This window comes from Linepithema humile, chromosome 2 (assembly GCF_040581485.1).
Source record: "Linepithema humile isolate Giens D197 chromosome 2, Lhum_UNIL_v1.0, whole genome shotgun sequence".
Lineage (NCBI taxonomy): Eukaryota > Metazoa > Arthropoda > Insecta > Hymenoptera > Formicidae > Linepithema > Linepithema humile.
The window spans coordinates 9,245,240-9,267,885 of NC_090129.1; the positions used below are offsets into that span (position 1 = coordinate 9,245,240).

General features: G+C 40.0%; 1 protein-coding gene across 12 annotated transcripts; it reads right to left on the reverse strand.

The window, feature by feature from the left end:
- Positions 1–1,493: 1,493 nt before the first annotated feature.
- On the reverse strand, positions 1,494–21,806 carry LOC105679981 (diacylglycerol kinase theta). Of its 12 annotated transcripts, none has more exons than XR_010888421.1 (20): positions 21,030–21,806; positions 19,572–20,452; positions 13,518–13,597; positions 13,140–13,242; positions 12,808–13,028; positions 12,405–12,576; positions 9,532–9,675; positions 8,050–8,181; positions 7,804–7,938; positions 7,593–7,710; positions 7,289–7,476; positions 6,989–7,201; positions 6,763–6,897; positions 6,500–6,674; positions 6,096–6,415; positions 5,682–5,970; positions 5,439–5,598; positions 4,830–4,937; positions 3,934–4,392; positions 1,494–3,786 (listed from the first exon to the last, which is right to left on the reverse strand). XR_010888421.1 is itself a non-coding variant. In XM_067349037.1 (19 exons), the coding sequence occupies exons 2-19, from the start codon at positions 19,705–19,707 to the stop codon at positions 4,297–4,299; spliced, it is 2,916 nt and encodes a 971-aa protein (XP_067205138.1). In that variant the 5' UTR covers positions 19,708–20,452; positions 21,030–21,806; the 3' UTR covers positions 1,494–4,296. The 12 variants fall into 12 exon arrangements, 10 of the variants coding, with proteins under 10 accessions (XP_067205138.1, XP_067205133.1, XP_067205132.1 ...); XR_010888420.1 differs by having other exon boundaries at positions 1,494–3,852; XM_067349037.1 differs by having other exon boundaries at positions 1,494–4,392; positions 8,059–8,181.
- Positions 21,807–22,646: the final 840 nt, after the last annotated feature.

The window sequence follows — 22,646 nt, forward strand, 5'->3', positions numbered from 1 at the left end:
TAGGAGCTTACTCTTGACTAGATCAGTCGGTACACTTACCATCATGAACAGTTGTTATGTTGTTTTAGATAATCAAAAGATGGCAGCACTATTCCGACTGATGGTAAGTGTATCGACTGCACTGCTCCGAATTAGCTCTTATATCATCATGTGCTCCTGTTAACATTGCGAAAAATTCCGACTAAAATGGAGGCATAAGAAAGAAGACAGAGATAGTACGTCTGCTCTTTTCTAGCGTGCAAAGCTAATGATGCCATATTTGAAACGCAGCAGCAAACAACATGAGTGAGGAAATACCGCACACATACGCAAGCCATGTAATGTGAGCGTATATGTGAGCTCCGCGCTTCGACTAGCTTCGGAAAGAGCATAATATTAACATATATTATATATATAATATAATAATTTATATGTACTATATTATATATATGATATAATATATTATACATATATTATATATATAATATATATGATATATTATACATATATTATATATATAATAAATATAAAGACGTTTAAAGACGTCCTAAAAAAGACATCCTTTTTAAATTTCTAAATTTTGCAACAAAAAACTTTACAAAAATTTTAAAAGAGACGTTTTAATTATTTAAGTATTTTACAAGCATTCTAATACTGTCAAAAGTGACCCAGAAGCGAAAACAAGCATGTAGAAAAATTCAAATTACTCTCTGGATTTACGGTCAGAAACGTTTCATTTTGGCCGGAATTGAAAAATTGTTAATAGGAGCACATGATGATAGAGGAGCTTACTCGGAGCAGTGCAATCGGTACACTTACCATCAATGCATTTGTAATGTTGCTTTAGCTAACCAATAGATAGCGCTGTAAGTGAGTTCCGAGTGAGTTCCTCTATCATCATGTGCTCCTGTTAACAATTTTTCAATTCCGGCTAAAATGAAGCATTTCTAGCCATTCCAGCGGGTAATTTGAATTTTTCTACATGCTTCTAAGCTACTTTTGACAGTGTTAGGATGCTCGTAAAATACTTAAATAATTAAAACGTTTTTTTTTTTAAATTTTTGGAAAGCTTTTGCTAAATTCAAAATGCCAATTGTTAAAGAAATTAAAAAACGACATCTTTTTTAGAACATTTTAAGGATGTCCTTTTTTAGGACGTTTTAGGCGCACGCTGCGTGCTAGCAGCTACGCTTTTTTGCGCGTACGTGTTAAGTGCGGCAGCAAGATGCCTATTTCGAATACAAGTATTTCCTAAGGGAATTAATTATCGGAATATAATTCAATAAGGATTACTTAGCAATTAAAAGACCAAGAGAATAAGCGGTCAATGGATAATGGAAGAATGAACTAAATTGTATGTAGATTGATTCAATCTGTTTATTTAATGTAAGATGAAATATATATATTTATATATATAAGCATGAATCAAAATGTGTCAGTAAGTTAAATCGGCTACGAGAATTACACATAAAGAGCAACAGGTAAATATAAGAATCTAAATAAAGAAACAGACGTCTTGTAGCACATACATTGATTTATTATACGTAGATTGTTCATAGCTTATTGTTTCTCTATTTTTTTTATAGCAACAGCAAATATATAGTTGGTCAAATTAATTAACAAAGTTCTCTCCAATCTGCCGCCGATGCAATTATTCATGTCGACGCACCGGATATAACATGAACAACTGAGCCTTGTCTGCATCATTGGCAGGTTGTGACACGGAGGCCGGATCAATCATCCGGACATGATGGCCTCCGTTTCTTTTTTTTTTCTTTTTTTTATTTCTTTAAATTTGGTTGGTGGTGATTAATTCTCTTTTTTTTTTGATAATCATTTTTTTTCATAATCGAAGACATCCAAGAGAGGTCTAGTTAGATAATTAACTAAGTTTTCACAGCGCGTACTAAAAGCGTACTAAGAGTCCTATCGTCCTCCTTTGATTACTCTCACGTATCAAAGGTACGCGCTGTACATTTGTTTTGAAACGTTTACACGAAACAACGCAACGTACGTAATTTTCAAAAGGGTCCTTCCCAGAAGGTACCCTTGAACATTAAAAAGTACCTCGCGCAGTTGCAGCACTACTTTCTCTCTTCCTCCCTTCCCCGTCGCATTAAATGCCGTCGCGATTTTAACACTGGCAAATTCGTCTTATATAGTCCCTACTTTTATAATATTATATACAATTGATTTGGCACCGAAGTTGTGTTTGTCTTTCAATCGCACGATGCCAGTGAAGGTCCAACGTGAACGTGTGTACGCCTATGTGTGTTTCAAGCTGATATCATCAGGTAGAGAAGTGTCGTGTGCCCGTACGATGATCGCTCACGATCAATGGTTTAGCACTCGGTGACTCGGTGTCGGCGCACTGAGGATATCGGAATCGTGGAAGCTCGAAAACAAGTGTCGCCTCCGATTCGCGTGGTCCTGTCCTGATCGTCGCCCGTTCACGAACGCTCGATTACGAGCGACGTCGCGTCCCGGTGGTTTTTTTTTCGCCCCCCCCCCCTCCCCTTTAAGTACGCTCGCGTGTGTACAGATGTGTTTTTTTTTTCTCTTTGGCATAGTTTAGAAATATACATATTTTATCCGTCCGCTTTTGCGCCGTGTTACAGAATGGAATGTATACTCGGCGGCTCGGCACCGCCAAACTTCATCGTCACGGGAGTCTGTCAGAGCCAGTGTGTGAGAGGTGAGTACATTGCCAATCCGACTCTCATCGACGCTGCCCGCGTGCATTTCACAAGCCGTTTACACGTTTACAACCCTCGCCGCGAAGACGGATCGGCAAAGCGCTTAGCCCGCAGTGCGGTCTTATCGTTACGAAAAATTACATTAATTACCATTCTTACTAATCGTATCCTAGGAAAACTCTGACTGCCAACTGGTTTTCAGCGAATTCCAGACTGCCCAGCAGTCAGAACGTTACATAACAATTATCACAACTTAATATCGCAAATACTAATACAATATTATGTAAATATATATTAATATTTAATCATAAATATTCTATATATATTATTATTAACAACTGACTGGTTTCCGCTTTACATCGTGCGCGATACACGTTTCGTATCGTAATACTGTGTAGATCGGTGAAATACCATACGAAACGTAATATACATTACGACACTTTCCGTTTTTTTTTTTTTTTCCATTCTTCAACTACCAAGCTTCGGAACATAAATACAAATTAAACATCATCATAAGTAAGCGTGTAACTTCCGTCAATACTGCTTGATGTACGTGTATGTGTGTCCATGTATGTGTGTGTGTGTTTGCGGTAAACGTGTTACTATGTTAAAATCTATTATAATTTTACTAAAAAAATATTGATCGATAAGCTACATACAGTGCTATAATTATTAACATTTAAAAATGAGATCTATTTTTCCTCTTCTATTAATGTAAGAACAAACATTAAGAATCATTGAATTGATAATGGGATTTTATGCGGTATATTATGTGTATTCCGTGTATTTGAAAACCTTATCTACCTGCCCCCTTGGTTTCTCCTCGAGTGTTTTGCGCGTTGTAGGTAAGTACTTAATGGTTAAGTTCGTACAGCGGACGATTTTTCGAGGCCGATTTTATTTTATTTACGTACGCTAATCGATCGAGTTCGTCTGTGTGGCCGCGCGCTCACGTTACCACAACGTGTTTCATCACTTTCACATAATGTTTGTCCACTCAGAAGATGTCTTCGTCCGGATCGCTCGACGGTGCGGCCTGAAGCGACAGCTGCATGCTGGATTCTGTGTTACGCCGCTTCATTTTACCCTTAGTCTTCTTCAGCATCGTGGCCTAGGAAGGGACAGGATCAGGGGAGCGCACAAAGGAGCAATCGATAATAAGTGTCAGTCAACGCCGCTGACAAAATAGAAGAAGAGTAGTAAGAAGTAGAAGTAGAAATTACGAGAACTGAGGATGAACAAACTTATATATACTTACAGAAAAAAGAAGGAAGAGAAAGGAAAGTCCAAGTTTTTTCGTCAAAGCTACTACTATGTCCGATATAAATGCGTCTAAATCCACACATTACGACAAGCTCGAGCTAGCTGCATTGGATGTTGGAGGCATCGACAAGGTATCGGAAGTTTGATCGGTTTTACATGCATCAATAAGGAGGGACCGGATGTCGTTTTCTCATTTCCTTTGTACAGAGGTGAATTCGTTTTTAGACGGCACGTTCGTCACCACCGAGACTCCTCCCGTGCCGCTTCACGCGCGTCGAGGAGTCTAGGCTGAGATATCGCGCGTCTTCAACGAGATCGAACAAACGAGCGGTTGTAAGATGTGGTACATGGAGTTGGATTACTCGTCTGTGCTCTTGCCCCCCTCCCCATTAGAAGGTAGAATCGACGGTTCGGTATTGCGACGCTTGATCTTACTTTTCTTCAACATGGTAGCCTGAAGTGAACAGAGGAACAAGGAAATATTAGTCGAGTGCAATCGGGGCTCAGGGTCGGGCGGCGAGGGGTGGGGGTGGGGGCGAGGAAGCATGCGCTGATAGGTATCAGCAGTCAGGTTATACGCCTTTACGGAGAAAATACGTAGAGTATTGTAATATGAAACCATATAAAAAAAATTATAGTGCTACAAACTAATACATACGGATGCTCCTGTTAAAAAAGTTTACGTGCCACAAAAAACGGACGCCCCATTATTCTACTTAAACGCGAACAGTAGTACGGGATGCGATCGACCCTCGCGGCGTTTACAATTGCATTTCGGAGTGGTCTAACATCGATATGTCACAGCGCGTCTCGATAAATGGCTCTACGTTCTGTCCGTTATTTTTGTGGAATTATGGGGGGATTTCGTAAGAGCTTGCGTCAAAATATTACCTTGAGCGCTGACTTTAAGACCACAATGTCGCCGGGACTCTGAATCCACGGTTCACCGTCTACTTGTACAGGTAAGTCCGAGTAAGTGTGAATCTTTATGTGTCCGCCCTGTCGATCGAAATTTCATGAATAAGAATCAATCGATACGCCAGCGGAATATTATTTTAACAGTTAGAAAAACAAAAAAAAAAAAAATCATTTCCGGATTTATTATAAATTGAGAGACATCTCTTTCAATACCACTGGCTTTCGCTTTTATTATAGACACAATAATCATAACTCCGATAAAATCGTTTAAGAGTTAATTCTGTGTTTCCTCCGCCGTTTAAAGAGGAAAAAAAACTCTGTTTTGCTAGTATTAATAGTATTATTATTATTTCAGCACATTGCGAATCAGTCTCGCTTTATTTATATATATTTACACGAAAGATATTAATTTTAATGTATATTTTGGAACCACATAGAAAGTCTTGGATAGATATTCTACTAATATTTTTCCGTTCCTGAATGATAACAGTGAAAACATGAGAATTCTTGCGATCCACCTCAAACGTTAGTATAAGAAACACGAGAAGATTCTCGAGATCCATCCGCGATGTGTCAACTTACCTGTGCTATCCTCATAGCCGTCCGTAGACCCGACTGTATTTGCCCGAGATGTATAACACCTGTGACTCCTACAACTTCTAACATACCGTCCCAATGATTTGGTGTATAAAATTGATCTTCTTTCGTATCCGCGCCCCAAGGATTAGCACCGGAGCCCCAACTAAAGAGGGAGAGAAAAAGCAACAGTTTTGAAATGAAGCAGAATATCCTCCCTTCTCTTGTAATTAAAGATTTCACAGCTACCTTAAAATATTCAGAATAATTATTCCCTCCACTTGCGGCAACTCGACCACTTTGCCGTCTACTTCTAACCGAATTTCTCTGTGTAAGTCCTTGCACGGTTTACGCTTGACCATTTTACGCAAGCCCATCGTCACGTATACGCCTTTATTTCGCAATCTGCTCTTGAACTTGTTTGGATTTTCCTCCCTCGCGTTGTGAAAGTCCAGACATAGGTCTGCGTCGACGCCGATGCCAAAATAATTATTCATTACATATATTTGCGTATTGTCTTCGCTAGTTGAACCAGCTCCTGCAATATGCAAATCGCGCCGTGTTATACGCCGATGCCTGCATATATTCCATTCATCAGAACTCTTTCATTTGAATTCAACGAAACTGATTTGCAACAGTGCATTGAGAAATCTCATCTCTTACCTGCAGCGTTACAAACCACTTGAGTTTGTTCCTTCTCTTCTGTATGAAAAACTACGGTCCACCTGTCCAATATTATTTCTTCCGCGTCGATAACGTCTCGTAATAAATTCAGCGGATCCTCGTCGCCCGTATATCCTGAACCCCAACATAGTACACGAGCAAGGTCGTTTCCCGTCCCCAAAGGTACAATAGCGCATGCGGGAGAAGAGCACTCGCTGTCCTGACCCACATTATCTAAACATTGTAACACCCAGCCTATTGTTCCATCACCACCGCAAACTAATATCTTGTAATCCTTTATGTGACGAAAAACGTAAAGTCTGCAATATAAAGAAAAACGTAGTTATTTCTATATCAAGTGTTTCGAAGATAACGTAATACTTTTGAGGCTGAAATCCGCTCACCCTGGCAGAGGTCCGCCATTATCTAGATCAAACACTTGATAAGGATTTAACAGTTTACGAAAACTAGAAATTAGTTGGAGCCCTTGACAGCCGCCAGATTTCACATTGACGAACACAAGCAACGGTTGGACGCCCGCTGGTACCATACTCGGCTCGATACTCGGCAGGAGCATTACTGATGAAAGAAAAAGAAATCGAATTAGGTAAATATTGCGCGTGTTAGAATTAAAAAGTTGAACAAATAGAAAAAAAATTGAAAATACCTAAAAGATGTTTGTCTTCGTATTTCGACTCTCGTAACGCATATAACGCTCTGACTGCTTTGTTTGAATCTTCATAAATGATGACCATCGAACCATATTCATAATAAATTGGGCCAATCGATGAGAATCTATTTTCTAAAGAATTAAAAAAATATATATACATCAGACGTAAGCAGATATTCTACGTAGACTGACATTTACTCATCTCCTTCCGGATTCGACTAACCTTTGCCTAAAAATTCCGTTAACATGTTCTCGTAGCTTCTTTCAGAAAGATTTGGCGGTAGATTCCCCACGAATAAAGCCAAGTTAGGTCCATGAGGGTCCTGCTTCAACTGTAGATAGAACCGCATCAGCTCCATTTGCCTGATAGAATCTTTTCCCAGCTGTTTTACAATATCCCACGGTCTTTCGTCCCACGACAAAACCCTCTCCGTCACTGATAAACACAAAATTCTCGTTACACCTCGCGCGCAAGATCGTATTCGAGTAAATTGCAGATAACAAGGTCAAATTCGAAACGTACCACCACGATCCAAAAGAATTTCACTGCATCTATAATCATCGCAATTAAAATTTTGTAAACCAAATTTCTCCAGTGCCTCGTTTATTGAGTCTGCGACGGTTGTTGCTTCGGTGACAGGTACTATACAGAATGACTCTGATATTTGCAATTTGCCTGGATAAACCCGCACCTCGCCGCTGTCTTTATTTCTGAAATCACATGTTACAAATTTTTGGCGCCTAATTCTGACATGGTAGCTTTCGGTGTTGCAGAAGAGAGACAGGTATACTTTTCAATTTGAATGAATAATGCACTAGAAACTCACTTAAATCGTAAGAAGACTGCCGGACGTTTGCCTTCTTTGCGATTTAAATTTAAGATGGGCGTCGGGTCGCACAGCTCAGTTTCATCCGAGGCATACAAGTCGGTTAAGTAAAAATCGGCTGAATTTCCCCCAGAAAAAAAGATTCGTTAAATTAGCAAATTTGTTTCCAGCTGAAGATTCACATTTGTTGTGTTAATTAAAATATGCGTACTAGGATCTTTTGTGATGTGAAATGCACGCAGTGCCGACGTGAGAACCTGCTCCGTTGTAGCCTGCCTGGGCACCGAGATTACCCGAAATATTCGTCGCCTCAAGGAGTTGTTGCCATCATACACCTTGATCATCTCTGTATAAGAAAAATACAAAAAAAAAAGAAAAAAAAAATAAAAACAGCAGATTCGCGTGTTAAAAGGAGGGTAAATTTCGAAACTGCTAATCGGGAGTTACATTGAAATACCTTCGTCACCTCTTTCTTTTTCTTCTTTCTCTTTAGGAGAACGCGGATCACGGCCATGCGCTGTACCTTGTACCGGTTCTCCATTGTCACGATACCTTGCATCCGTATTAAATTCTTCTGATATGCTCCGCGCTACGAACACAAAGGAAGATCATATTTCGAATGTTAGAGAGCATTAGTAACGTGAAAGTACAATAAAATCTAAATGAAACATAAAGTCTAAATGTAATGCATCTTCTCTCGCTGAGTAGTATGTTCAGAATTAAGAAATTTTCTTTCTTTTTTTTCATTACTCAGATAACATTAATGGTGTCTATTAGAAAGCAGAACTATGAGATATTTTACATTACCATCATAGAGAATTTGATGCAACATGGAACTTGTTATAATTATTAACAATCTTATTTTATAAATAACAAATTTATTTATTCGTGATTAATTACATTGAAAATTACCAACTTTCCAATATTGCAGAGAACAAGTAAAAAAGTTTGTGTCTTGGTATTTGATAAAAATACACTCGCATGTATCCGGTGCTTTAAGAAAAGTAAGAAATTTAAGAACCATTCGTAAAGGCAAAAGGCATCGGTAACGACTCTCTGTTTATCATTCAAGAATAAATCACATCTCTTACCATCGATTATTTACGATGGGTTTGTAGAACACACACATGATAGGAAGAATTAGTCAGTAGTATTCTTGAACTTCATTTCACTGCATAGTAGAGTGATAAGCATCATGGAATCTCATAGCATCCAGTGGGCTGAATGACAGTGCATGCACTGAAGCGAGACATACATACATGCTAAAACGTAAACAGTAACAAAATAACATCCATAAAAAAAGGTTGGTGCATCATGATATTTATGTAAATGCAATGTCGTGTGACAGTTCATTGCACATTCGATTAAATGCAATGTAAACGGTATCCGAGTATATTATGCTTCTGACAAACGTGTGTCATTGTTTCCTGTTAAGTTCACGAGAAATGGAATTATATCGGCCTCGTGTTACATTCATCTAACTGAAATCAATTCATAAGAGATGAGGAATAATCTTACTGCAAGGATTCGCCTGTTAGGAAATACAGTTTTGACCGAACCTTGTGGAATGTAATTATCCCCGTCTATCACACACAATTTAAAAATGTGTACGATTTATTGTCAATTATGTTATGTTCGCTTCGATTACGCCTGGAAAATGTATTACATGTCAGAAAGTATGGCGGAAAGCAAGCTAAATTCGCATCGCTGTTATGCAAAATAAGAAAAAAATGTAAAAATAAATATGATTGTATCTTTTAATATAGCGCTTTATCAGTCACAACTGCGAATGTCGAGTAGTTGCATGTAAAGATAATATCAGTATAACGATCACTACAGCGTATTTTTCAATTTACTCTCAGTCTTGTATGGTAAGTACATCTTAGAATCGAGTACATTTACACAGATGAATGTCTGACGATGATAATATTCTAGATACCTCGAACATAAGGAGGGGAAGCATGACAATTTCCATGGCAGCTACGTGGCAAAACTAGCGAAAGGCGCCTCAAAGCTTCGGCTAGGCGGCCTGCAGCCCCATTTTGTTCACTCTCAGCGAAATCGAATTGCTCTCCGATGTTATCTTCACATAGAAGCAAAGGTAGACCGAATATTTTAACGGTTACCACAACTTCAAATACTATAAGATTTTACTTCTTTTCAGATACGTTTCTTGTAATGCTCTGTTACAAACTTGTACTTACTACGGAATTTAATTAGATTAAACAAAAAGGCAATTTTGCTTTCTGCGATATTCGAGCGTCCGGGCATCCGAGATCTCTAAGTGTCAAAAATTAAGTGTTATACTTTCAGCTCTTTTCGTATTTCATAAGACTCGTAAATATGCCGATCTTCTAATTACAATCCAATTACGAAGCTCTGTAAGATAAGTGCTGTATCTATTAATATACGTAAGATTATGCCTATTAAAAGCACATTGAAAATAGCCACTGATAAGAGCAACCAGCCACAAAAGCCATAGTTTACAAATATATTGTGAACAAAATATGTAATTGAAGTAACAGACATGTGCGTAGCTTTAACGTTACTTAAAAAGGCTTGTATGACTATAATTATTCATTACGCAGCTTGCTTTTCGTTTGTACACGCCACGTCACAATCCTAACACTATGCAAATTTTGAAATTTTCAGCTGTTATCGCGACAATGAACAAATTCTCACGTAATATATTTATAAAGAAATTTAATATAGAATTTTATGATAATTAAACAGTAGTCATATTTTATGTAAGTTTATTTTTAATCCCTGCATCTAGCATATATGGATTGCATGTAGAATATATATGATTTAAGCTTCTAAGAAAAGTTCATATCTGCAAAAATATGTGGAAAGCTGAGAGTGAGAAACTGCAAGTAGCAAATATAATTACGTACATATTCATATAAGATATAAATATTAAATTGAACTTTGGCTAATGATATTTGACAGTAATATATTCAAAGACTCTGAATAAAATTAAAAGTGATACAGTAAAATCAGTAAAGAACGTTCGTGCTCACAATCAATTGTATTTCACATAACAAATAATAAACTCGTAAACATTTCGGTTCACCACTGAGCTCTCTTCGGTACAAATTCCGATAATTAATCAAGTCGAAAATAAAAACTGTAAAAATAACGAGTCGATGTGAGTATCAGAAGAAGCTATATAAATTAAAAATTGTAAAAAAAACGCGCCTATGATTAATTCCACAACACCATGTGTATATTGGATCTTAGATGTTACTCTTTAAAATCTCGAGACGGAGTGCCTATCGAATTAAAAAGTGGAAACGAGGGAGAGAAAAAAGGAGGAGTAAAATTAGAAAGCAGGTGGGCAGAAAAATTAACAGAGAAGGGTGGAGATTGAGAACCGTGAGAAATTCTGTATCGCTTTCCTTGTTCATTCCGTGCTTCTATCTCTTAATGTGGACTTCTAAAGTCAGTCTTTTTCCGTAAAACTGCTCGTCATCATTTCTACATTATTCCAATCAAAATTATGATTAAAAGCGTTTTTATGATTGAAAATTTATTTTTAAAAAAACACCTCAATCACACATCGGTTATCTCCGATAAGTTTATTATACATTATTTGTTCAATACGATTGATTATAAGCAAGAACAACGTTGCGAGGCTCTTTACCCATTTTACTGTATTGTTTTTAATAATATTTGATATGAGTATAGATTGCCGGTACTCTTCTAATAAATCTAGTTTTTATAATAATAAAAAAAAATAGAAAATAATGAAAGTTTGAGGCGATAATCTTTTAGGATACATATAGGGTCTCTTTCGTTTCATATCGAAGAAAGTCAATGTCGCATGCTCTGAAAAGAAGGAAGAACATGTATATGTTTACAAAACGGACGGTATTTATACACGCGTACGTGAATAAATGCTAACGTAATATCATGCAAAAAATTTATGTTCCAGAAATTGATTATATCCTTAGCAATTGTCTCTACTAATGTGTACGAGAAAAGAAATGTTTTGTATATATTATACATCCTTTCAAACTTTAATACAATGTACAATATCTTCCGCTACCACTCATCGGTGCATATTTGCATACGTATAAAATGTGCTATGCATAGTAAAAAGTAGACATGAGATCCTATACATGTATATGAGTTACATAGAGTAAAAAATAATCAATTGTGTCAATAGGTAATACCAAAATGATGAATGATCGAAATTTGAAAAACTTCATGAAGCGCTGATCAACAGTGAAAATCGCACCACAAGTGACATAACGCGATATTTCGAAAATACTCAATCAGAACGGAACACCTTATAACGAAAGCATTTAATGCAATATTTTTGCCATTATTTGTTATCTGAGTCTGACATATCGATTTTACTTGTAGAGACACATACGTTTATATCTCGTAATCCGAAAGATGATATATTTCACGCGATTACATATACAACAAAACTATAATGCTGTGTATCTATGAGTAACTGCGTGCATCGGTGGTAATTATCAACGCAAACAATGTGCTTTGTAATATATAAGTCATAAGATGCAATTTAATTTAGTGTCGAGTTTCAACGTATCATTATAGTGCTATTAAATCTGTTTTATTGGGGTGAAAAAATCTATTCCGTTTTAGCCTTTTCTCCCCCCCCCCTCCCCTCCTCCCCCCGCTTTAGGAGAGAATCGCTTTAATGCTCAAAGTATATATTTCCAGCGGGACTGATTAATAAGACATTAGAGTGCTTTTGCGGCACGTGATAAAGCGCAAATTTTTCATTCCATTATTCTAATTACCTGTTAACACGCACATCGTAATTACACGGCAGACACTTACGGCAAGAATACTCACGCGCCAGCACTTCTTTACGACGCACTTGTACTCCGATGATGGCTTCCATGGGAACTTCGGTACGCGGAATACTAACTGCATGTGGCGGCAGGTAAATTGGTTCCAAGTTACCAAAGGTGCATTCTTGGGGAATATTCTTGTAACAATACGCGTGCAACTGAGAGACGAAATCAAATTTGTCATTAAGTGTGTTACTCTTCAACGAAGAAGGAGAGCGGGAGCTTTAGTCATGCTAATGTAATATGCTTCTATTTGTATAAACAGCGTATCGCAATCCGACTTTGGAATCAGTATCGCACGTAAATTCTATTTCTAGTTTTTCGTCGAACGAAATGAATAGCCGTAAGGGCAAAGACAAAAGCAATCTGTAATATGAATCCTTTTTTACCGTTATGCCGCACCATTCGCAACGAAACCCAGAAAGGCACTCGGTAGAAAAACAACTCTTCTTGCACAGGGCACATTTCGAGTTGCTTGGAAGATTGCCTTCCCGCCAATGATGAGTGTGTTTCACCGCTGACAGGTCCTTCCCAGGTAAATATGTGGCATTCTCCTTACAGTCTGCCACTGCGAAGTCTTGGCATTCTACGTGTACGAAGTACTCGCATACTGCGCAAAAAAAAAAAGCACGATTACTTTTTTCATAAGAACTTCATAAAACATTTGTCAAAATTCTCAATTAATAATACGATTCGTAGTTTTAGCTGGACGTCATCTTACTTTCACAGTGTACGGATAGATTATCATCCAATCGTTTCCGACAGACATTGCAGAATTTTCTTTTACGGTGTACTTGTTCAGACCAACAGTGTGCAACCGGGTTCTGGAACAATAAAGAGAAGAATTAAAAACGAATGTCACTTGCTGTGTGAAATGCGAGTCTTTTTCTCAGATTTTCAAAAAAAAAAATTGCAATAATTATTTGATTATAATTAAATGAAATTACACAATATGATTCATCATATTATGAAAATTCTCTACGGAAAAGATTGCTTTTTTGCTCCTACATAAGTGGAACAAAATCGCTCTATAAGTATAGATGTTATATTTATGCGTAGGCAGTTAATCGTGTCTTGCGGTGGAGATAAATTATCCTACCTTAATCAGGCTTGCCGCGATGCTGGAGCAGGGAGAGACGACGGCCTTGAGACAGCGGTCGTGCACCACGAAGTTACACACTGTAACATTAAAAAAGGGGGAACTTTTGAATGCGAAGAAATCCATACAAAGCGAGCTGCATTATATCGAAAGAGCGTTACTAAGCGATAATATGTACCATAACATAAATCAATACGAGCCACTCATGTCGTAATTTATAACAAGATCTTCTGACCTTTCACGGGGTAAGCAAAAACATCGAGAATCATACGCGGCTTAGCAAGATTTTCAGCGTTATTTAACGCTTCCACCGTGAGTTACAGCTCTGGCAAATATGTAATGACGGCCCCTCGGGCTTCCGCGGAAATCAAAAAAGGTAAAGCCCTTTCCATACTCTTCAAACATTCGTCCGGCAAAAAGTTGAAGATTTTTTTATTAATTCTAGACGTATGGATGTTAAATCTTTTGAAAAAAAAGAAACGCAAATATTTATGCCATAAGAAATTTTCCCTTTAAGCTCCTATTTTGAGTTCGTCAATTTTAATAATGAGTTTGTAATCAATAATCTGAAAAAATATATTCAAAAGATGTTTTTATATATATAGCGCACATAAAAGAGATATTTTACTTCTATTGTAATTCAAACACACTACATCCACCATATCGGATTTGTCAATACTTTGCAATTAGCGATTGCAAGAATAAAATGGTTTATCGTGCAACTATCGTCAGAAAAAAAAAAAAAAAAAAAAAAAACATTTGAAAGAGACAAGCCTAGTTGTTTCAAATACAAATATCTAGCGTTAAATTTATTGGCCAATATCGTTCAAAGTTACGAGTTACCGAAGCAATCTTCTCAAAGTACTGCAATTTACATGTTAATTTAACAAGATTAATAATAAATCTCAGTGAAACTTTTTACACGGAATATCGATCTGCTTTAGCTTTTTAATAATCTACTACCACTTTTGTCGATAATAAGAATACTTGTGATAATTAGCATTTTGTGATGTGCGCATCATTATCCATGTTGAGGATACAAAATTGCACGACAGGCGTCGGCAGGCTCTTCGCGAGAACCGTAATGATCGAGTTCTATCGCGCTCTTGCGACGCTAATCAGGCAAGATGTGGGAAATTTGTCGCATCGACGCGCAGGTGCGGCCCGAAATAGTACTATGCATCCGCTTCGTTAAGAAGGCGCCATCAGCCACCATCGACGATCGACCGTCGTTCCACGAGAATGCCGAGTTAACTTCAACACTTCGAATAGCTAGTTTAAAACAAAAACATATCCGATATATTCTCCGCGTAATCCTAAAAGAAAAGGAATCCATTCAGCGATATGCTTATTTGTTCCATTTCGATCACCGCGCTTTCATCAATTAAAAAAAAAAAAAAAAAAAAACATAATACGTCGGTTCGAGAAAAGCGCCAATTTAGTGAACATTAAAGTATTCACGACGCTTCAGATTTAGCAGACGAATTTGCATAGCCGCATAACATATGTACGGAAAAATCGATCAATCAGGCGTCTAATATAAAGAGCATAGCAACACGATATGCTTTGCATTAGACACGTGATTCGTCGGTACCTTTGCGCATATATTTATACGGCTATGCAAATCTGGATAGGCCTTTAATGTACATACACACTCTACCGCGAATTTCACCATGTTTATTATCGGCCATCACAAGCCGCTAAGCGCATTCAATTTCTCGACGCTGATACATAATCGCGCGCGATAATGCTAAAGTGTTAGAACAGATGAGATGAGAAGTAATTGTTTAAAAACAATAGTAAGCACGGGTGAAAAATCTAGATGAGCGACGTATCAATTAATAAGCTCCCTTGAGATATCTTTCGCGGGATGAAAACGCGATTTAAAGCAACACGATGAAATTATAATACGAAACTCCTCTACCGAGCACTACCGATTTTCAGTCCACAGGACACTATACGCTCGTCGCATTTTTACAATCAATTTTCATTACTTTAGAAATGCATCCGACAAGAATAGAATACAAAAAAAAAAAAAAAAAAAAGTACGCTGCGCTTGCCGCACGAGTGCGAAGGAAAGTCCATTGTAAGATGCGCTCTTCGGCCAGCCAATCTAGCTAATACAATCCGGCAAAGAAATTAGAACAGAAATACTTATTCGCATTTTCAACGAGACATCGCTCGTGTATCAAGTGATGTAACATTCGTAGCGAGCAATCGATTAAACTACTAGAGGATCGTGCGAGAAATCTCGAAAAATGATAACATCGTTAGCGGGATTGAGTTCTCGACGTGCAGCACAGTCTTCGATGTAGATTAATTGATTCGTCACACAGTCACATTCCACAATGGACTTGTTTTTCCTGCGCTTTAAGTTCGGCCAGCTTTCGAGAGCAGCTCATTCTCTGTACTTTCAATCTTCTTGGACGAGACGCACGCGCGAGACAAAAGTGTGGGATAGACTTAATACCGTGCAAAACCGTTCGACATTTTGTAGAAACGTTTACACAATAATTTAAAATAGAGATGGTTTTCTGAATTTATAATCACATACGTTAACCCTTCACTCTGAAATTTGCATGGCATGCTGCATTCTCTGCTTTAATATTTCCCGATTAATCACTGTGATGTTGCTAAGAGTCGCACGTTGAATAAAATCATAAATTCATTTCGTTCTATTATTGATCATCCAAGACGTTGTGGAAAATCCAGCAAGTTGCGTGCAACGTCGACAAGAAAAAATAAATTAATTTAATAAAATTGCTGCATAATTCGTTGGATAAAATCGGTGTTTCAATTGATTAAATAAAAACCACTGCTGTTATATTCACTCACTGTGCCAATTAATGGTAAACATAAAGATTCTCAGATTGCAGAATCACGATCGCTGTTATACAGTTAAAAAGACGTTCATATTTCTGTTGACATGAAATATATTATTTATTATTGAAATTAAATGCGACTCCACAATAATAGCTCCGCTATTCGAATATGACAATGATAATTAATTAATGCGCGATTATGAAAGAATATTATCGCACTGATTAAAGAATCAGAGATTTAGAAAAATTAACATAAGCTTCATGTATATTCCATGCTAGACTTTTTACCTTTTTTTTCATAATTTGCTTCTTAAACTGATATAAAAAAAAAACATTCTCTCACCGTTGTCCATTTTTAAAATCGTGTAACTGATTTTAATATTAACATTTATACAATGTTGTTATAAACGATTTGTAACGCGAATTGAAATGTCATGCATATCACGATGTGATAACGAATATGTTAAAGCTTTATTTGTTTGCATATATAAAATTAGAAACTTTTGTTTCAAATAACATATGAATGTATTGCAATCGTGAATAATCATTACGTAAACAAGATAAATGAGACAACATTAGGCTTTTTAATAAGGTGCTGTGCTTGTTTCATAAAAACAAAATGTTGAAAAATAGTTTCTCAAGTTTCCATTATGAAAAAAAATTATTAACAGTCCCAGTTAATATCTGCTCATAAATCGCGCAGCATTTCACTAAATTTCTCACCAAAAAGCGTAAATGTTCAGATATTGATTCGATTGTAACGAAATACCTGAAACCGAGCAATAATTTACAGTTAACATTCGAGAAATGTCAAGCTTTAAATATAAAATGGAAGAAATAAGCCCGAATTAAATCGTCTGGAATGAATTTATGAAAAAACTATTGCGATTTTATCTCGATAGATCGAACTAAAACTTACAATGCTAAGTATAATTTGCAGATATAAAAACAACTTTATTTAAAGCAACCGACAGTAAAGCGATCAATACATTGTAGCAAGGTTTATCCTGAACAATAGCTTTAGAGATATAACGCTTTATCTTCCACCTCTGTGTAGTTAGCACCCCGTTTCTAGAATTTCGATATAATTGATAGATCTGTCGTTCCTCAAAGAACTCCGAAGCCCCCGATACGCTTCAAATGAAATCTTACATTGAATGAAAAAAAAATAATGGTCCAAGGATATGGAATACCAATGTCATATTCTTGTTAAACAAAAGTTAAACAAAACAAAAGTTAGCAATAATCTTTCTCTAATAACAAGTTCTTCAAATTCTCACAAATGCTTCTCTGAACATCTTCTCGAAAATTCTTTCGCTTTCAGAAATCGTATTAATTAAAAAGCATTGTAACCCATGTTGATACTAATTGAAGTGATGGACTTATCAATTTTCATATTACAAAAAACGTGGATTGATATTCCATCCCTTCGGACCATTATTTTCTATATTTGATCACCGGAATTCTTTCTGAAATAGAATTACGGAGCTTAAGATTCCGTTTATAAAAGAGATTAAACAAAAAATTGTATAATTATATAAAGACATTTAACTTATTGGCTTCCGAATAATTATTGTGCGGCCGCATTACTTCCCAACAGCGATGGACAAATGATTATCGCTTGCATAAATTTTCATTGAGCATTAAGTGTGTGTAAAGCAGCAGTGGTTTGTGCTGAAAATTTTCTATTTTTGGCTCCCTGGAGTGGCTTGTGTGAAGTGTTACGCTTTGTGGGCGGCTTAGAAGCCATCAGTCCCTAATGAACGGTTTTTTTTTTTTTTTTTTTTTCCCTTCACCTTTCGCATTCTCTCTCAATTTATCAGACGTCCCCTGCAACCCCGCAATTATATCCCCTGCTCGAAGAGGCTCAAAACGAGCGAGATCTAGATCCGGCTGGCGAGCGCGCGCGGACAACCCTGTGCGCGCATGATATCTACAAGGCAGTTCTCTTGATCGAACATTCCGATATGTTCGAAAGAGTGCGAGAGCTCGGGACGGGGCTCGTTCAAGCTCGCGTTACAACGAAGGTCCTTTACGCCTCTTTACCCGTCAGCGAGCTCTCACGCTTGCCCCCACCGTCGAGGCAACCCTCTTTGCCGCCGGCCGCCGAGCACGCCCGCACCGTCCCCCGCTGCTCTGGCAGCCCCTTTCCTCCCGCTTCGGCAACCTTATCCGTGGTCTTTCAGCCATACTACCCCACCCCTCGCGATCAATGCTCGTGAAAAGGTGGGCGCGCGTTCGCGCTCGCGCCCTCTGCGATCTGCGTATGCCGCCACCGCCTCCCTCCCTGGTGTCTCCGTTTTTCTCGACGTATCCCTCCGTCTCTCTCTCTCTCTCTCTCGCTCTCGCTCGCTCTCTTTCTCTTTTGCTCGCTCGCGCTGTTGCACCGATTCGCGGCTGGCGCGTGCTCGCCCGTTTAGCGAAAAGCGCTAAAATGCCCGCCGTCGCTCGGAATGCAGCACCCTCGTTCGACTGAACGCATACCGCTGGCGCACCTGTCATTCATCCGAATTGCCGTTAGCCGATCGCTTTCAATTCTGCCTATCCCGCGCGAAAGATTTCCAAGAATCGGAGCGCGCGGACACTCGGTATCGCGTCGGTTTACCGAGCGCGCTCGGCTATCGATCCGACGACAGGTCTCTCTCGTTGACAGCTTGAAAGTTTTAAAGCCCGCGAGGATTCCAGCTCGCAATAATACATCCCGACTGTCGCCGACTGATTGACCGTAGGAAACCGCCGAATTCCGAACGAGCTCCGACGTGAAATTCCGTTTCTCGTGAAAGCGCATATGGAAAATGAGAGTCTCGGGGTTGCGCAAGTATTTCTGGAGCGTGTTCGTGCGCGCCTCGCTCCTCGCGGAGCTGCGCGCATCCTCCGGCGTGGGCAAGACAGCCCGATCGAGAGATGCGTACTCCCCATGGGGGATGTGTTTAGAAAAGCTACCGACTGCCACCCGATCTTTCTCTCTCCTCCCCCACCTCTCATTGTTCATCTTTAGACTTTTCTTACCTACGACGTGAAGGCGACATGTAATATATATATTGTAATTGCAAATTGTAAAAGGAACAACAAACAAAACGTTACTCTGTATATTATTCCTGGCGCTTGAGAAGACTCGGAGCGCGCATGAAACAAGCGCTTCTTTTATTTATATGCCTCTCTCTCTCTCTCTCTCTATCTATCGATGCTGAGGTCGATTTGATTTCGCGCTAGCCGCTGGTGGTTAGCTTACCTTCGCAGATGTACCCCTGCTGTATGAGGCCCCAGAGCATGTCTGTGCAGCTATGGCAGTACGTCGGCTTGTGAAACGTTTTCTTACTGAAGCTGTGCCCATGGCTGGCTGGAGTCTCGGCCGAGACCGACGCCATATTCCCCGTTCCACCGCGGAACCGTTCACGCCAGATTTTCACCGTGAAGCTACGCAGGGCGCGCCGCGCGACGATGACAACATAATTACACGCCCGACACTACGTGATCTCGGAACCGTACGCGTACATAATTGCGCTGCTGCAGCTGCGGTGGTAGTGGTAGTCGTCGTCGTCGCTGCTGGCCGTACGTCGTCGTCGTCGCCGTCGCCGCTGGCCCGCAGCTACTCGCGTCCTCGCACCTTCTCGTCGTACGGCACGTAAGCACGACGTCGTCGTAGTGCCTAACACGCATTATTCCTCGAGCTGCGCCTCGGGACGACCGACGCGCCGGCAGCCACGATGATCGCGCGCGCCAGATGCGTCGTCGTCGCACGTCAATCCACCGCCGATCGTCGTCGTCACTAATCCTCTCTCGCGGCTGCCGCCGAGCATCACCGTCGTTGTTGCTGCTGCTGCCACTGCTGCTGCCGCTGCTGCCGCTGCTGCTGCCTTCGTCGTCGTCGCCGGGAGTCTCGTCGCTCGTCTCGGTACAACACCGATACGTGCGGTACCTCGTTCGCGCATACGACGTACCGCCGTTGCTGATCCGACCGAATGCCGCCGAGTGGCCGCACTGACATCAGCCCCCTTTTCGTCACCGCCACCGGCCAGTGGCGGATGCGCTCTTCCTAGCAGCCTAAGTGGGGCGTCATACAGGGGCCGTGATGAGCGAGAGAGCGAAAGAGAGCCGCCGAACCGCCCTCTCCTTCGAGCGGAAAGATACGATTAGGTTGGTAAAGGCAATTGTGGGTTTTTTTTTTTATACATATGTGTATGATTGAGAAAGAAAAAGTAATTATTCTCGTCGCGGAAGAAATTATAATTTGAGGCCGGGGGATTGTAATGCATTGAACAGCGGTAATCATCCGTAGTGAATATCTTTGCATATCGAAGTATAGGTATTCGTTGAAAATAAGAATCCCTTGGGGGATGAGAAAAGTTGATTCTAGTGATTTATGGGGAAATTCGCTCGTAGAAAGAAGTTTATTGAACACGTAATTAGAATCCTTGATAAAAAAATCGAGTTTAAAAGCAAATTTAAATAAATTATTTTAATGAATCTATATAAATGAACAAAAAAAAAGTTACTTTATGATTAAAATTGTCTTACTAAAATAACCTGTCGTACGTTTGAAAAATAAAATTTGTTAAGAAATAGATTTTACAGGGACATATATATAAATATATATAAGAAAATTAAAGTTTATAAAATATTAATGATTCGATATAAATCATACAAGGTGCATGACGCTTCGTTACTTAGAAATAGATTCATGATTTACCAATTTCTCTTTTTCACGAGTGGATGTTTACTCCACGTGAGAGAATGTGCCGTCTGACAAATCCGCCACGAAATGATACACACAAGTCCGGAAATAAAATCACGGACGGGGACGGAAGCTCTGTTCTCCGGTACTGTTGATCATAGCGAGGGCGACGGAAATGCTGTGCGTATTTTCTCGTCGCTTTTCGACCTCCCTCGTAATGCTCGAGCGTTTTTTTTTCCGCTATTCTAGTTTCCGCCGTCTATTTCCGAACTCTCTTTTTTCCTCCTCTCTCTCTCCCTCTCCTTCTCTCTCTCGCACTCATCTCTCGCTAACGAAAACCCGTATGTTTGCGACGTCTGACGTCACTTCGAGGCAACGGCGATCACGTCGATACGTCGCTTACGCGAGTACAAATGCGAGTTCGTCGTTGCGTCGAATTCAATTCTTCAGACGTACGCGACTTCTCCGTGCTCTTACCGGACGCGTTAAGTCAATTCCGTCTCGGGATTCAATCACACTTCGGATCGTTGATGACGAATGTTTCGCGGAGAGAACGTCACCAACCGCGCGCGCAACCACGCGCGTACACGGGATTGTTATTGTTCGCACCGTTGCGCCACCGCGTTCGAAGAGCGGATCGATCGACAGTTAACGCAATGGTTAAATTAGCGCGAATCAACATACGGCGGATACAGAGGATGGCCCCGACGTCGGACGGGCAGCGCGACGATAGCGGGATGGCGACGTCAGAGTGAGGAAACCGACGCGTGCCGGCGCGCCGAGACGTCGACGTCGCTTTCGCTCGCGCGCCGACGCGATTCCCTCGTCCTCGGCGCGCGACACGTCGTCGAGTAACCGTCGTCGTCGTTGTCGTCGTCGTCGTCGTGGTCTCCGCGGTCTCCGCGGTCGGGGAAGAGCACTTGCTACAAGCGCGAGATGCTATTCCTTTTTCTTTTCAGATTCTACGAAATCCCTGCTACCGAATTCGCAATTTCGCTCCTCGTTCCAGAGGCCGCGATCGCCGGTTCAGATTCTTTCCCAGATTCCAGGCGCCGCGCGCGGATCCAATCTTAGCGCGCGTTTCGCAAACGGCGAGAGAGGCAGGCAGTCCGCGGTGCAGAAAGCAGAAAGCGTTCCCATTTAATCGTCTCTCGATAATGGATGCTGCCTATTATCGTCGCGACGCCCGTCGTCGGCATTGTTGCATCGCCACGCCGCCCGTGATACACGTCCGGGGATATATGCGATCGCGACGCGTTACAATGAGTCGTGTGAATCGCAGGGGAGTTGGACGCCTCGCCGGGATTTTTCAATAACGGAAACGAGGGGGTGGCACGCATTTTCACATCCCTGTCACGTCCGTTGTATTCATTAAACCGTCTGCCGCCACATGCCTACATTGACGGACATTATAAAGTTATATCTCGCCGCGCGTTCTATTGTGCGATCGAACGTGAATGAAACGGGTTTAAATTCCAATACGGCGGGAGAGAGAAGCACGCTAAATGTGTATCAACTGCCGTTATATATTGTAAACTGCTGTTATAATCGAATGTACTTTTTTCTTCTTCTAAATTGTATTAGAAATATATGCAGCGTTAAATTCGATGAGAGTTCTGTGTCTCAAAAAGT

Bases quoted from the DNA above. Each gene is read 5' to 3' on its own strand.
- LOC105679981 (XM_067349029.1), bottom strand. From the start codon at position 19,707: ATGGCGTCGGTCTCGGCCGAGACTCCAGCCAGCCATGGGCACAGCTTC. The intron at 8,182-9,531 runs GTATCTAGAATA...TTGTGTTCGTAG, and splicing joins TTCCCCTCCTTATGTTCGAG to CGCGGAGCATATCAGAAGAA. The intron at 7,711-7,803 runs GTACGCATATTT...GGGGAAATTCAG, and splicing joins TCACATCACAAAAGATCCTA to CCGATTTTTACTTAACCGAC.